At 42.0% G+C, this 13467-nt stretch overlaps 1 protein-coding gene across 11 annotated transcripts in view; it reads left to right on the top strand.

Annotated features, from left to right (window-relative positions):
- Positions 1-13467, top strand: part of DNM1 (dynamin 1) — a 140644-nt gene that overhangs the window by 15900 nt on the left and 111277 nt on the right. For all 11 annotated transcript variants that reach the window (XR_011923393.1, XM_072430547.1, XM_072430556.1 and 8 more), the window contains exon 2: positions 9452-9525. Coding sequence is in view for 10 of the 11 variants with exons in the window: in XM_072430547.1 (XP_072286648.1) it covers positions 9452-9525 (74 nt within the window). In the remaining variant the exon portion in view is untranslated. The remainder of the gene's footprint in view (positions 1-9451; positions 9526-13467) is intronic.

Here is a 13467-nt window from a genome sequence, read left to right on the forward strand (position 1 = left end):
AATATATATATTTATAGTTATTGTGGCACATGAATATATATATATATATATATATATATATATATATATATATATATTTATATATGCCAGGGTTCCATTGTAGAAGTAAGGGGTAACCACATTGCAACCTTACTGCCAACCTAAATGCAGCCTTAAAGTTTTGTGAACTTTAAGGTGCACCACAGCGCACAGACAATTGGCAGGACCCTAATGTGCAAGAGAGTGGTCCCCAGGGGGGCCCCAACATGCAAACTTAATTTTGGGAACCTTGGTCTTAAAATAGCCCTCCCTAATGTGAAAATATCCCTGATTGTTGTTTGGACTTTGTCTGTGACCCCATGTCTGGCAACTTGTTATGTGTAGAGGGCTTACAGTTTAGTTTAGTTGCAGCTCTTAGGGTCCCCTGTGTACCCTGAAAATTTCAGATTTCTATGACAATCCGTGAAGGAGATATATGAGTATTTACACATGGGGATAATGACAGCAGCTTGAACACAGCTCTCGTGCTGCTGCTGGGATATCTCACAGTACAAGGTGGGCGGGGAGCAGATCCCTCTTCTGGCAGCATAATCTCATGGAGAAACAAAGGAGATATGTACGCCCCATCCCCTGAAAGATAACAAGCAGAGAGGACATTAGAGGGCTGAATGTGGCCCACGGGCTGTAGGTTGGGCACCCCTGTTCTACATAACTGACTTCAGATTTTTACAGGGACAGATTTTGTTACTGCTACAGTATTCAGAACAAAGACAACTGTGCAATCCCCTTGTGGAGGCAGTTTGGGGAGCGGCCCTTTTTTGTCCTAGTCCAAAAAGCCAGCTACATGAAGACAAGGTTTTGATATATGATTGTAACATTTACCATACTGGTGTATTACTTAGGTGTCCAAAAACCATTTTAGAGCAAATTTGAAAAGAAGCAATAGGACGAGCTGGAAATTCTGCATTACAGTTTTATTGGGTTTTAAGCTTCTGAGGAATAATCAAGCAGTTTATTAAAAATGTTATCTCTAGTATGAATGTATTAAAGATATGCTGTGAGAAGGGGGGGAATTTAACATATGACGGAAATGACTAGAGAGGCAGAGTTTGTTGTGGTGACTATCCCAATCCTGCTCTCTCTTTTTCTGGCTTTTAATCCAGCTTTACCTTAAAGGCGCAGATTGATATTATGCACAACAAGATTATGCTACCGGCTGTCCAAGGATTACATAGTCACAGATCTTTTTTTGTGAAACTGAGTTTTTATTGAAAATTTTTCCATATACAACAAGAGAAACAAAACAAAGAAGAACATAGTTATAAACATAGTATACAGGAGAAATATCAATACAATAGCCATAAAAGTAACATATAAATATGTATATATGTATACATATATATAAAAGAGCTCAAGAAAACAATAGAGGATTATGACTTAAACAATGCAATCCAAAATAATAATCATAGCAAACCATAGGGATCCAGTATACAAAATATAAAACAGTACCTAAACCAGAGGATAAGGGGAGGGGGTCTCTGAGGCGATTGGTAATAGGAAATGGGGAGGATCAAATTAACCCATTACACCTGTAATTGGGCATAATAAACATCCCATGGTTCCCAAATCTGTTCAAATTTAGTTACATTGTTCCTGAGTAGAGCAGTAAGGTACTCCATCAAACGAACATCTTGAATACGGGCATATAAATCTTCTAAAGATGGAGGTAAAGTGGATTTCCACTTAGTGGAAATCAGGGTGCAAGCGGCCACCAAAATATGTGTAATGAGCTTAGATGTGAGTTTGGGGAGACCCGTGAAGGGTAAACCCATTAGATGATGTAGTGGATCTAGGGGGGGATCGACATTGGGTCACTCCTCAAATTAGCTGATTGACTTTATCCCAATATCTTTGTATAATGGGACAAAACCAGAAGCTATGTTCGAGTCCCACATTGGGACCTACATCGCCAACAATTAGGGTCTACCTCTGGAAACAGCCTGTGGAGCACATCTGGTGTGTGGTACCACGGACACAAAAACTTATACAGATTTTCCTTATAAAGGGTGCAAATAGAGCTTTTATTTGCTGCTTCCCAAATATCAGTTCATTCCTCCCTATCAAGAGTCTGGCCTAAAATAGCTTCCCAGGTGCACATGTAAGCAGATTTACCAGTAGACTCCCCTGTTGACACATGGAGGAGGCGATAAATAGAAGAGATAGGACCCTTGGTGTAGGGACCAGCTGCACACATCCTCTCAAAGGAAGTCATTTGAGTAAATCTGGGTTATTGTTGAAGAAAGAGAACATAATGCCTGATCTGCAGGTATGCAAAAAAGGAGGTTTGGGGGAGGTGAAGGAGAAGGAGAGTAATCTCCTCTCCACCAAATGCAAAATATTTTGGATATGAAAAAACCCTCTTTCTCGCCATGGTTGCCACATGGATCTGGTTGGACTGTCGGGTATCGGGTGGGTGTGTATAATAAAGGTAAGTACCGAGGTCGGAGCGGAAAGACCATACTTAATTTTGTAGGCTCTCCATATGTTTCTCATAAACACCATCGGTGAAATCAAATCTCTATCTGTTAACAACATGGAGGAGCTCCGTAACATCACATTGGGATGTAGAGGGGCGAGCCAGGCCTCTTCCAACTCTCAGCAAATACTGGAGGAAAATAGTTTGGTCCATGAGGGCAAATAGCGGAGGTGAGTTGCTATATAATATTTATGAGGTCCAGGGCCCCGAGGCCTCCCAGATCTTTGGGTGTGCAAACCACTCTCTTAGACAATCCATGTCTCTTATGCGCCCAAAAAAAGTTTAGTAATCCAGCTTGTAGTTTTTTCAGTGTCAGGATAGGGACCTGGACCAGAAGGGTCTCAAATAAATAGAGGAGCTTGGGTAAAAGCATAATTTTTACTGACACAATGCGTCCCATAAGCGACAGAGTGCCCCTTCCATTTGTTCAGATAATTGTATATTATATTTGCATATAGTTGGTTATATGTGGCTGTTATTTGAGTGCTTAAGTAACTCAATGAACAATCCCGCCACAAAAATGAGTATCTATCTCGCAATGCTGAGAGTTGTAAGGGTGGTATAAATAAAGGTAAGGCCTCCGTCTTGGAGGGGTTTACTTTATAGCCTGAGGCAATGCCAAAAGTGTGTAGTTCGGCCCATAAGTTCAGGAGGGTGCTAAGAGGCTGTGTCAGTGTGAGAAGAACGCCATCTCCATATAAAGAGATTTTGTAGGAGGATCCCTTCACTGGGACTCCCTGAATATTGGGGTTAGATCGGATTTTCTCTGCAAGTGGCCCAATACTAAGTGCAAAAAGCAAGGGGGATAAGGGACATCCCTGTCGCATCCCGTTTTTAATTGGAAATAGCGTAGAAGAGGCGTGAGGTCATTTGACTGAGGCTTATGGGCAGCTGTAAAGGGAACAAATGGCGCCTACAAATGCTCAGGCCCAATCAATGCTGTCCACTGTCTTGGGGAAGAGGAGATGGAGGAGAACGCTGGACCCGGCGTCCTGAGTGTTTCCTGGTCATGGCCGTCTGCTAAGGTGGAGGTGATGGGGGCAAAAGATCCTCGATCTCCCATCCAGGAAGCTTGGGCAGGGCAATTCCAATATCTCGGCAGAAGACAGGTAAGTCCTCCGGGTAGTGCAGAACAGCCGACTTCATGGTGGGCCGTTAGGCTAAACTGAAAACCCCAGCGATAGGGAATATGATTGTCCCAGAGCAGGGTGAGGAGTGGCTGTAGAAGGCGTCTTTGTTGCAGGGTGTGCCATGATAAATCTTGGAAAAGCTGTATAGGGGCCCCGTCAAATTCTAAACTGTGCCTATTCCATGCAGCAGCCATGATCTCATTTTTCAGTTCTGTATATGCTAAGTGGCAAAAAACATCTCGTGTCCTTGAGGCCGAGGCAGGTTGCCGCGAGGCTCTGTAGGCGATAAGAATTCCCACCTCTTGCGATGAGGGGGGCCCCAAGAGGCGGTTGAAGAAAGCCTGCAGAACTAATTTCAGATCTGAGTTACGAGTGGCTTCAGGTAAACCTCAAACTCCAATGGTATTCCTGCTGCCCTTATTATCCATGTCTTCTAGGTGACGGTAGAGGTCCCAAAATCTTCAAATGATAATCTCGAGATTTGCGTGTAAAGATCTCAATGTTTCCCCTTAGCTTGGTGTAAATTTTCATCTATATATTCCACTCTCCCAGCCAGAGACTGCAGGTCAGTACGGAGGACCCCAATTTCAGAGCGTAATGTTGTCTGAACCTTAGATATCAGTAGCTAAAAATCAGCCTTAGTAGGCAACATCTGAAGGTATTCCTGCTATGCGGAATGTAATGCGTCTGCCACAGGTCCCTGACCCTGCTTGCTAGGTGGGGGTGGTTCAACAGGTCCATGGGTCCCTGAAGAACATATCCCATATGATGGACCAGGTAATTGCAATGGGGGGCCCAAGGGGGGAAAGTCAGCCTTAGTCATTCTGTGGGGGACTGATTTTTTTATTGCATGGGTGCCCCCAACTGTTCCTTCTATGGGAGATGAGATCGCCTCTTGTCCAAAGGCTAATGGCACAGTTACATCCAGGGGGGAATATGGGGCATCAGGTGAGTAAGAAATCCCCCCATCATGATGAGTCCCAGGAGAGGGCAAATCCCCAGATGAGGGGGAAAAACTCACCCCAGCACGGTCTTCTGCTTTCCGGTCATCTGTTCCACAATCCTGGGTGATCTGGCTACCCACTGCTAACCCGGGAGAGGTATCAGCCTGGTCTGCTGCTAAAAGAGGGTGGTGTGCAGCCGGAGACTCCTCTGCATGCCACGTGTGCTGGGGAGAAGAGGAAGCTGGCGCCATCTTAGAAGGCCGAGGAACCGCAGGATTGTCTCCTATGAAAGCCCGTATCAAGGGCTGAGAAGAGCTGTGGTGCTGTGTAGGGGTGGGGAGAAGCTTCCCGCCCTTAGATCGCTTCAATTTGCCCATTATTAGGGATCAGGTGCCAGCTGAGCTGCAAATATCACGCTGGTGCCGTCAGAGCAGGAGAATCAAGCGGCCATCTCTGGGGACCGCTAAGCCACGCCCCTGTAGTCACAGATCTTAACTCATCTTTGTAAGTTCATAGGGTAAAGGGAACCTGAGAATTGACCAGTAGTTGCTTTTAGTCCAAAAAGGTTGTCATTTTGTAAACTTCCCCTTATCATACACCATTATTTTGGTTTAGGTAGCTACCAACATGCATACAAATGCTGAATTCCAGTCTGATATATACAAAATACAAGTGTTTAAGTGTGTATCATATGAATATAAAGACATGAACATGCTGATTGGCAGTCTGTTTGCTTTGATACTAACAAATAGAAGATACATTTCCACAATGCCATGCTATGCCACTGTCTAATATGTAGTTCTCCTGGGCCTTCCATCCATATGCATCTATTAACCACCTGGGCGTTACACTGATGTCTAGATTTCTGTACCAAAAGCAGTACACTGTTTTTCATTAAATTTTTTTTTTAAATTGTAGACCTGTAACTTACAGAAATTTGTCCGAACAAGGGTCTAGTAGATACCAACTTTCATGCAAAAAGTGGTAAATTTTTTGCATGGAAATTTATTTTAGATTGTAGGCTATAATTCACCGAATTACTCAATAATTACTTATAATTCACCGAATTACAACGATTTACCGCATAACTCACCGAAATATGTCCAAAATTTTATAAATTTAATATTAAAAGTTTTTTTTTTATAAAACATAAAAAAAATCTTTAAAAAAAATAGTGTATAATGTAATGTACCTGTACAGTAGCTTATATAATATATATATAATACAGTTATATATATATATTATATAAAGATTTCTTTGTATTGGACTCAATACAGCTTTTTTGTATTGAGTTCAATACAAAGTTATTTAAATTTCCCGCACCGACGCATGCAGCGACGTCACCGGGAAACGGTGAGTGCAGCGACGTCACCCGGACATCGTCACTGCACTCACCGGGAGAAGACAGAAGAGGACGGACGTGTCCGGAGGAGCTGCGGGGACCGGGTGAGTATATTCTTACAATTGTAATCCGATTGTCATACAATGTATGACAATCGGATTGCAATACAACGTTTGTTTAACCACCTAAGAAAAGTTCGGGTTTAACACTTTTTGCAAGTGTTATTACCCTGAACCAAGGTCAGGTTTAACGGCCAGGTGGTTAAGCTAGATCATGCATGACACTCAACTTTCTGTTTCCCGGCTGGCAGTCCTCTGACCATAAAAATTTAGGGAGAATGTGATTAGACAGAGCTGCAGCAGAGGAGAAGGACACACATGATCTCAGGGATATTGATTAAGTCCCAGATGGATAAGACGAATGTAAGCTTATGTGATCCTTAGTGGTAAGCTGTTGCACGCTTTTGGTTTGATACCCCTGGAATGTATTTAGCTAGTGTAAATTAAAAGTTCAACTGTATTTTATAGCAAAATATTACCTACACATATACATTCAATTATGTGATAGCACTTCCAAAAGTGCATATTGCTTCTCCATTTCATTCTTCCAATTGTAAACAATGTTGATGTAATTTCCTGTCTACCTAATAAAACTAGGAAAAAGAAGTGGCAGAGTATGGATGTGATGTTTGAAGCTTTCTATGAGTATCCTGTTCCCCAGCCTGAACCTTTAGGGTTATGCACTCAGAATGCATCTGTCACAGATTCCTACAGGACCAGGAGATCTGTGCCTTCTTCTGTATCACCCACCCTGCACTGCTGCAGCAAGCAGTAGCTCTGCCCAGGAATCCGATTTACTGGTAACTTCCTGGTCTGAACCATGTGACTGCCGAACTACCGCTACCTTACTCCAGAGGACTAGAACAAGGGTGCCCAACCCTATGGCCCGCGGGCCACGTCCAGCTGAGCTGTTGAATGTGGCCCTCTGCTTATTCCCTCTCTACTCTCTTTGCTTGTTGTCTTGCAGTGGATGGGGCGCATGCATCTCCTCTATGGGATTGTGCTGCCAGGAAAGGGAGATTCCTGAGCATGCTCAGTGTGAGCTCCCTTACAGTGCACATGTCCTATAGACCTGGCAATCAGCTTTGGTTGCTCCCTGCCCACCACGAGCATTAGGGTTTTCGCTCTGTGCTGTGCCCAGAATATTTACTTGCTCATTCACTAAAGTTCGAGACTGCATTCAGGTTGGCGGTGAAGTTCCGTTGTGGTTATCCTTTCCTCATGCCATGGAATCCTGCCTAGCGGGAGACGCTCAGTACCGCTCACTGCCGCCTGGAGTCCAATCTGCAGACGCTGCAGTGTGAGAGACTGAGCAACTGCTGGGGTGCCTAATACACATAGCTGGCCACTTACCTTCTGTGACTTACCTTCACGCATAGATGGCCATTTATTGTTTTTGAACCCTAATTTCTCTTTAACAGTAGAGAAAGTGAAATGTAGGATAAATGGGGGATACTTGTGGCTATCCCCTTCTACTAAAACTTATGACTCCTACTATACCATGGTGCACTGTCACATATAGATGCCCGCCTATGTTCTTTTAACTCCAATTTCTCCTGGAAAGGGAGATGTAGGTATAATAAAATGTAGGATAAGTGGGGGACTCATGTGGCTATCTCCCCTTAAACTGTTATTGCTACTGCGCCATCACAAGATAAGAAAAACTGTACAAATTAAACCATGCTACCCTGTCACGCATCTGGTCTCTTCCCTTCTGTGAACCCTAATGTAGGGCCCTGAAGATAGTAGTAGTAGTAGTAGTAAGAACATGTACCCCTTGGCTAATTGTCACATGAATTTCATTTCTCTGGAAGTATCCATAGCAGAGATTTTATGGGTACAAAAACTGTTAGTGGCCCCCTATAACTGACAGAACACATTGTATGGTGTAGTTTCTGCTCTCTGGTACAGGAATGGTGAGCAGGGAGCAATATATGACTGGCCAGCACTCTATGATGGATTTAGTTTTGTACCTTTCATTATTAAAATGAGCATCAAATGGTGAGTGTAGACATTCTTGATTTGTCATTACTTTTATTTGGTGCATGTACGTTATGGTAACTAGAAACATTTCAATTTAATTTAATTTAAAATTAAAACTATTCTAGTTTTAAACATCCTTAATGTTTGTGTGTATTGTGACCCACAAGTTTTATCTCAATTTCAACAGCAGCCCCAGATGAAAAAAGTTTGGGCACCACTGGACTTGAATATTTTGAAGACACTCTATCTGCTGTCAGAGGTGTAAACACCACATGAACTGTCCCTGCTGCAACACTTCCTCTGGTGTTGGGTTCTGTTACATTATGGTCACTTGTTCTCCATTTGTCTTATGATCTCCCCTATATAAGGAAGTGACTAGATATAGGATATTAGGTTCCTTTAGATTCTGTTTCCAGCTTTGCATTTTCTGATTGGTTTCTGACACTTTGATGTATCGACCCTGGCTCTGACCTGAATAATCTCAATTGCCAATAGTCCTGATCTTGGCTTTTCTAACAACACTTCTACCCTTTCACTTATACTTCCTATTGGTCCCACCCAATCAGTAGTTACCATTCTGTGTGTTTATGGGGACTGCAACCTGGGCACGCCTCCTAAAGTCCATCACCACTTTTGGGATGCACTGGTAAAGCTGAGGGCAGATGCCTTGGACTCTGCACCTCGTACACGTCCCTGCCAAGTGTGCTTGTGGCACGGAGGGTCCACTGCCCGCCTGTAATTACTGTGACAGCATCATGCTTTAACATTTGGCAGGGCATGGCAGTGTATTCTGCAATAAAATGGTTGTGTACTGACTGTTTAAGCTAGCTGGGTTCCCCCCGCCCTCATCTTCCCATGAAATTATTTTGTAGCTCAGATTTCTCTACTTCCACTTCCAGCAGTGGAAAGAATCAGTAACAGCATATAGAAAAGTAGAGAAAACATACTCAAAACAATTTCTTACATTGTGGCCACAGATTTCAAATTAGAACAGCTTTTGAACATTTTCATGATTTAATTGTATTAGGGCACACCATTCACAGTGATAGGGCTCTTTTTACTTTTGGGTGGATTTTGATATGCAGATTTGCATACACATAGATGTGGATGAGACCTATGTATAGATATAGTATACTGTATATTGTATGCATGCCCACCTATTGCCTACATGTTCCTGTAAAAGATAGGCTTGTCTCTGCCCTTTTGCATCTTGCAAGCCCTCCTTTTGGCCACGAGGGTCACATTAAATGACCATTTGGTTAAAAACATGAAAATTATCATATACCATAAACGGCCTATATTTCTGAATCTCCTGGTAACACTAACATGCAGTTTTATTCTGAATGTTGGCACAGGTTTTTTTATGAAAACTAGAGTACACATAAAGCTCTATTTTTTTATTATTTTAGTTTTTGAAAAATTAGTAATTTGGCATGAGTTTGTGTTATATCTTCTCACTAATTTTTTTCTGATTTCAGGGATTTTCTTCCTCGTGGATCTGGCATTGTCACCCGTAGACCTCTTGTCCTTCAGCTAGTCAATTGCCCTACAGGTGAGACAAACAGGATATCTATTGTGTATAGTGTTTTCTAAACATCATTCTGTGATACAGAGCTTGTGATCTGTATGTGATAGATATTGCCCTTTATTGGTGTAACCCATGTCAAAAGAATTCTGGGGCTTCCACTGGGCTGTTGTAGTGCTGCTTTTCGAAAAGGTTGGCGACTACTGACCTAGTCCCCTATCAGTCCTATCATTTAAACATATTCAATGTTTCAACCTGTGCCTCTGTAGTAGGTTTCCTAAACCAAGACTTCAAATGTTTTAGAATTTCTGTATGCTGTTTCTTCTGGCCTTGACTCTGGTTTGTTCCAGATCTTGATTGTTCTTGCCTACCCTTACCCTTGACCTGTCCCTGGTTATGAACTGATACTTTGCTCCAGCTATCCTCATGGACATTTGCCATCTGCATGTTTTAAGGGTCACAACCTGGGAATTGTCCACAGCCAAGTCTATTACTCTTTTGGGCGCTCTGGTGAATACTGGAATTCCCCCAAGACTGTTTTCCTCAGTGCCATACCACCTCCAAGAGTGCATTTGGCACAGAGAGTCCACTCCTCAACATATCTGTAACAATCGTTTGCCCTTGATCACCAATGATTAGAAGGTTTCTGGTTTCTAACTACCACCTTCATTAATTTCTATTTCAAAGAATTATTGTATCTAGTCCATTTAGGACAATGTAAAAGAATCTCCTGATAAAGCAGTATAAAGCAAATAAACCTAGTTTCAGCAACATATACTCACCTCACTCGTTTATGCTCTGTTGTTACCTTCTTGCTGTACAAAACGACCCTAAATAAGTGCTGTAAAAGCTTAGTCAGGTGACTGGAATCCCCAAGGGTTATTGCTCCGGCCCATATATTCCTACCCATACCTGGAAATCTATCAGTCTGTCTGGTAGCCCTGAGTGAAGATTTGCACCTAATCAGATAATAATCACAGCTGGACCAGCAGTCAGTGACATCTGCTCGAATTTTTATATAGCTATGTGCTACCTGTTGAGAGTTTGTGGTCAGATCCAGAAACGTCTTCCAGCATCAACTTCCTTTTTTGGCTTTGAGGTGTTATGTGACCAAAGCTACACAGAGCTTCCAAGAAAGTCTGCTGGATGAATACAGAACTGTAAAATATTTTGTGCTTAATTGTTAGTATACTGTATGTTTGCTAATTATTTGTAAAGTGCGGTACAATAAATAGTTTTTTCAAAGGGCAGTGCCCTCTTTTTGTATGACTATCACTAATTACACCATGGCACTTTTGGAGCCTGCAGAAAAATTTCCCAACCATGAGGAGTCAGTTGATATTATTATTATTAATATTATTATTATTAATATTAATAATAATAATAATATGTAACAGTATATATATATATATATATATATATATATATATAGCACCAGCATATTATGCAGCGCTGTACAATAAATAGGGGTTGCAAATGACAGACAGATTCAGACAGTGACACAGGAGTAGGAAAAGACCCTGCCCAGAAGAGCTTACCATAACATACAGCATACAATTGGAAATAGAATATGGAATGGTGGGCGAGTAGTGAGGGTTTAAGAGACAGAAGAAAATGGGTAGGCAAGTTGTAAAAAAAGAATGGTTTTGAGGGCTCAAAACCATTAGGAACAAGCAGATTAGGGCGAAGTAGACCATTCCAGAGAGTCGGGGCAGCTCTAGAAAAGTCTTTCAGCCGTGCATGTAAAGAGGTCATTATAAGGTCATTGGAGGAGTGAAGAGAGAGACAGTTGTTTTTTTTTTTTTGCTTCCCAGAACAAAAGTTACCAGTCCTACCCTGTTTGTCATGGAAATTATGAACAGATGAGTTTCTAGTGTAGATTAGAAAACAGAAAATATTTTTTGATTGCTTTGACAGCACAAAAAAGCTTTTATTGTCTGATTTTGCCTACTTGAAGCACGATATCAATAACATTTTACTCTATAAGTTCTGCTTATTATACATAATGAACTCTTCCTATCATGATTCATCAAATTGCACAAAAGACAATAGACAGTATATATTTTATTATATATTTAGTTAGTAGTCCTTTTTCTAAAAATATGTCAAAGAATAATGGCTTTTTAAATATAGGATTCTTGTCATTGATCTACCAGTCTGCAGCTGATAGTAGCAGTAAATTTTCTGGATTTTTTTTTTTTGAGGCCTGTTACTATATAAGCCTTGTTCTTTTTCAGACATGCATGTGAAATTCAGTTGATTTTGTGTCTTAAATTAGAGGCTGTAGGAATGTTAATTTACAGGAGTCTTAGTACCTAGAGTAAAGTGGCAGATAAATTGCAATTGTCTCACTAGAGAAGGTAGGACTATTTGAAAACAAAAGTGCTTATAGTCATAGGAGGGGGATTGGCTGGACAAACACAAACCAGGTGTCTTTAACTGCTAGTACTGCCATGAATAGCAAAGCTTTGGCTTGCGTATCATTGCTGCTTTTACAATGAATGTAGGTGGCAGGCTGAAAAAAGACCTGTGTCCATTGAGATCAGTAAATAAGCTACATACCGTATTTTTCGCTCTATAAGACGCTCCGGAATATAAGACGCACCCAATTTTAAAGGAGGAAAATCTAGAAAAAAAAGATTCTGAAAGATTATTCCCTTCTGATCACTCATGTGCCATTCAAATTCCCTTTCTGATCACTCTATGCCTTTCAAATTCCCTTTCTGATCACTCTGTGTCATTCAAAATTCCTTTCTGATCACTCTGTCATTCAAATTCCCCTTCTGATCACTCTGTGCTTTTTTTCCACTGTACGGCAGTTAGGACAGGGAACAGCAGGTGGCGCTGTGCCGGCTTCTTTCGCTCTGCTTTACAGACAGGAGAAGACACATGCTGCTGCCAGAGAAAAGAGGAGACAGACGCTGCTGCAGCCAGATACACACGCAGGATCGGGTATCGGGTGAGTATATTATTTTAGTTATTTTATCACACCTTTGTAGTATAGGACCCACTAACTTTTCCCCCCAGTTTTGGGGAAGAAAAAGTGCGTCTTATACTGCAAAAAATACGGTACATGTGCTAGATCAAAGGTGCCCAACCTACCTATCTCCTATGTTCCTTTAAGACAGTGGTGCCCAATCTTTTTTTTATCTGGGGGCCGCTGTTGATATTGGGATAAAACTTGCAGGCCACAATGCAAAGAAATATTAAAGATGTATGTTAAAAAAAAGAATTTAATTAAAAATCAAGGTAAATTGAAAAGTTTCTAGTTACCGTAAGGTACATACATCAAATACAAGAGATGACAAATCAAGAATTTCTGCAATGAATATTTCCAGAGTGTCACATGAATTGCATTTCTCTGGAAGTCCAATAGAAGAGATTTTGGGGTTAGTGGCTCCCTATAACTGACAGAACACATTGTATGGTGTAGTTCAGGCATGGGCAAGATATGGCCCACGGGCAGTATACGGCCCAATAGGGTGGTTTCCCTGGCCCTTTGGGTGTTGTGCGGCTCTGGCCAGTGACACCCCGAGCCGGGTCAGGAGAAGGACCCAGCTGGGGGGCACCCCTGGCTCGTGGAGGTGGGTGGGCTGTGTCCCTGCACACAACCCACTCTCCCATCACAGGCTCTGAGCTTGCGATGAGAGAGTGGGCGGGCTGTCACTGCACATAACCCACTCACTCTCCCATCACAGGCTCAGATCTGCGATGAGAGAGTGGGTGGGGATACGCCATCATGACGTCACGTTCAGCGGTGTCATGATGGCATAACCCCACCCACTCTCCTATAAGCCTGGCCCCTTTTTCAAATTTTAATATGTGCCCTCTGACTGAAAAAGTTTGCCCATCTCTGGTGTAGTTTCTGCTCTTTGGTATAGGAATGGTGAGCAGGGAGCAATTTATGACCGGTCAGCACTGTATGATAGCTTACGTTTTGTATCTTTCATACTAAAATGAGCATCAAAT

This window comes from Pyxicephalus adspersus, chromosome Z (genome assembly GCF_032062135.1).
Source record: "Pyxicephalus adspersus chromosome Z, UCB_Pads_2.0, whole genome shotgun sequence".
NCBI classification, from domain to species: domain Eukaryota; kingdom Metazoa; phylum Chordata; class Amphibia; order Anura; family Pyxicephalidae; genus Pyxicephalus; species Pyxicephalus adspersus.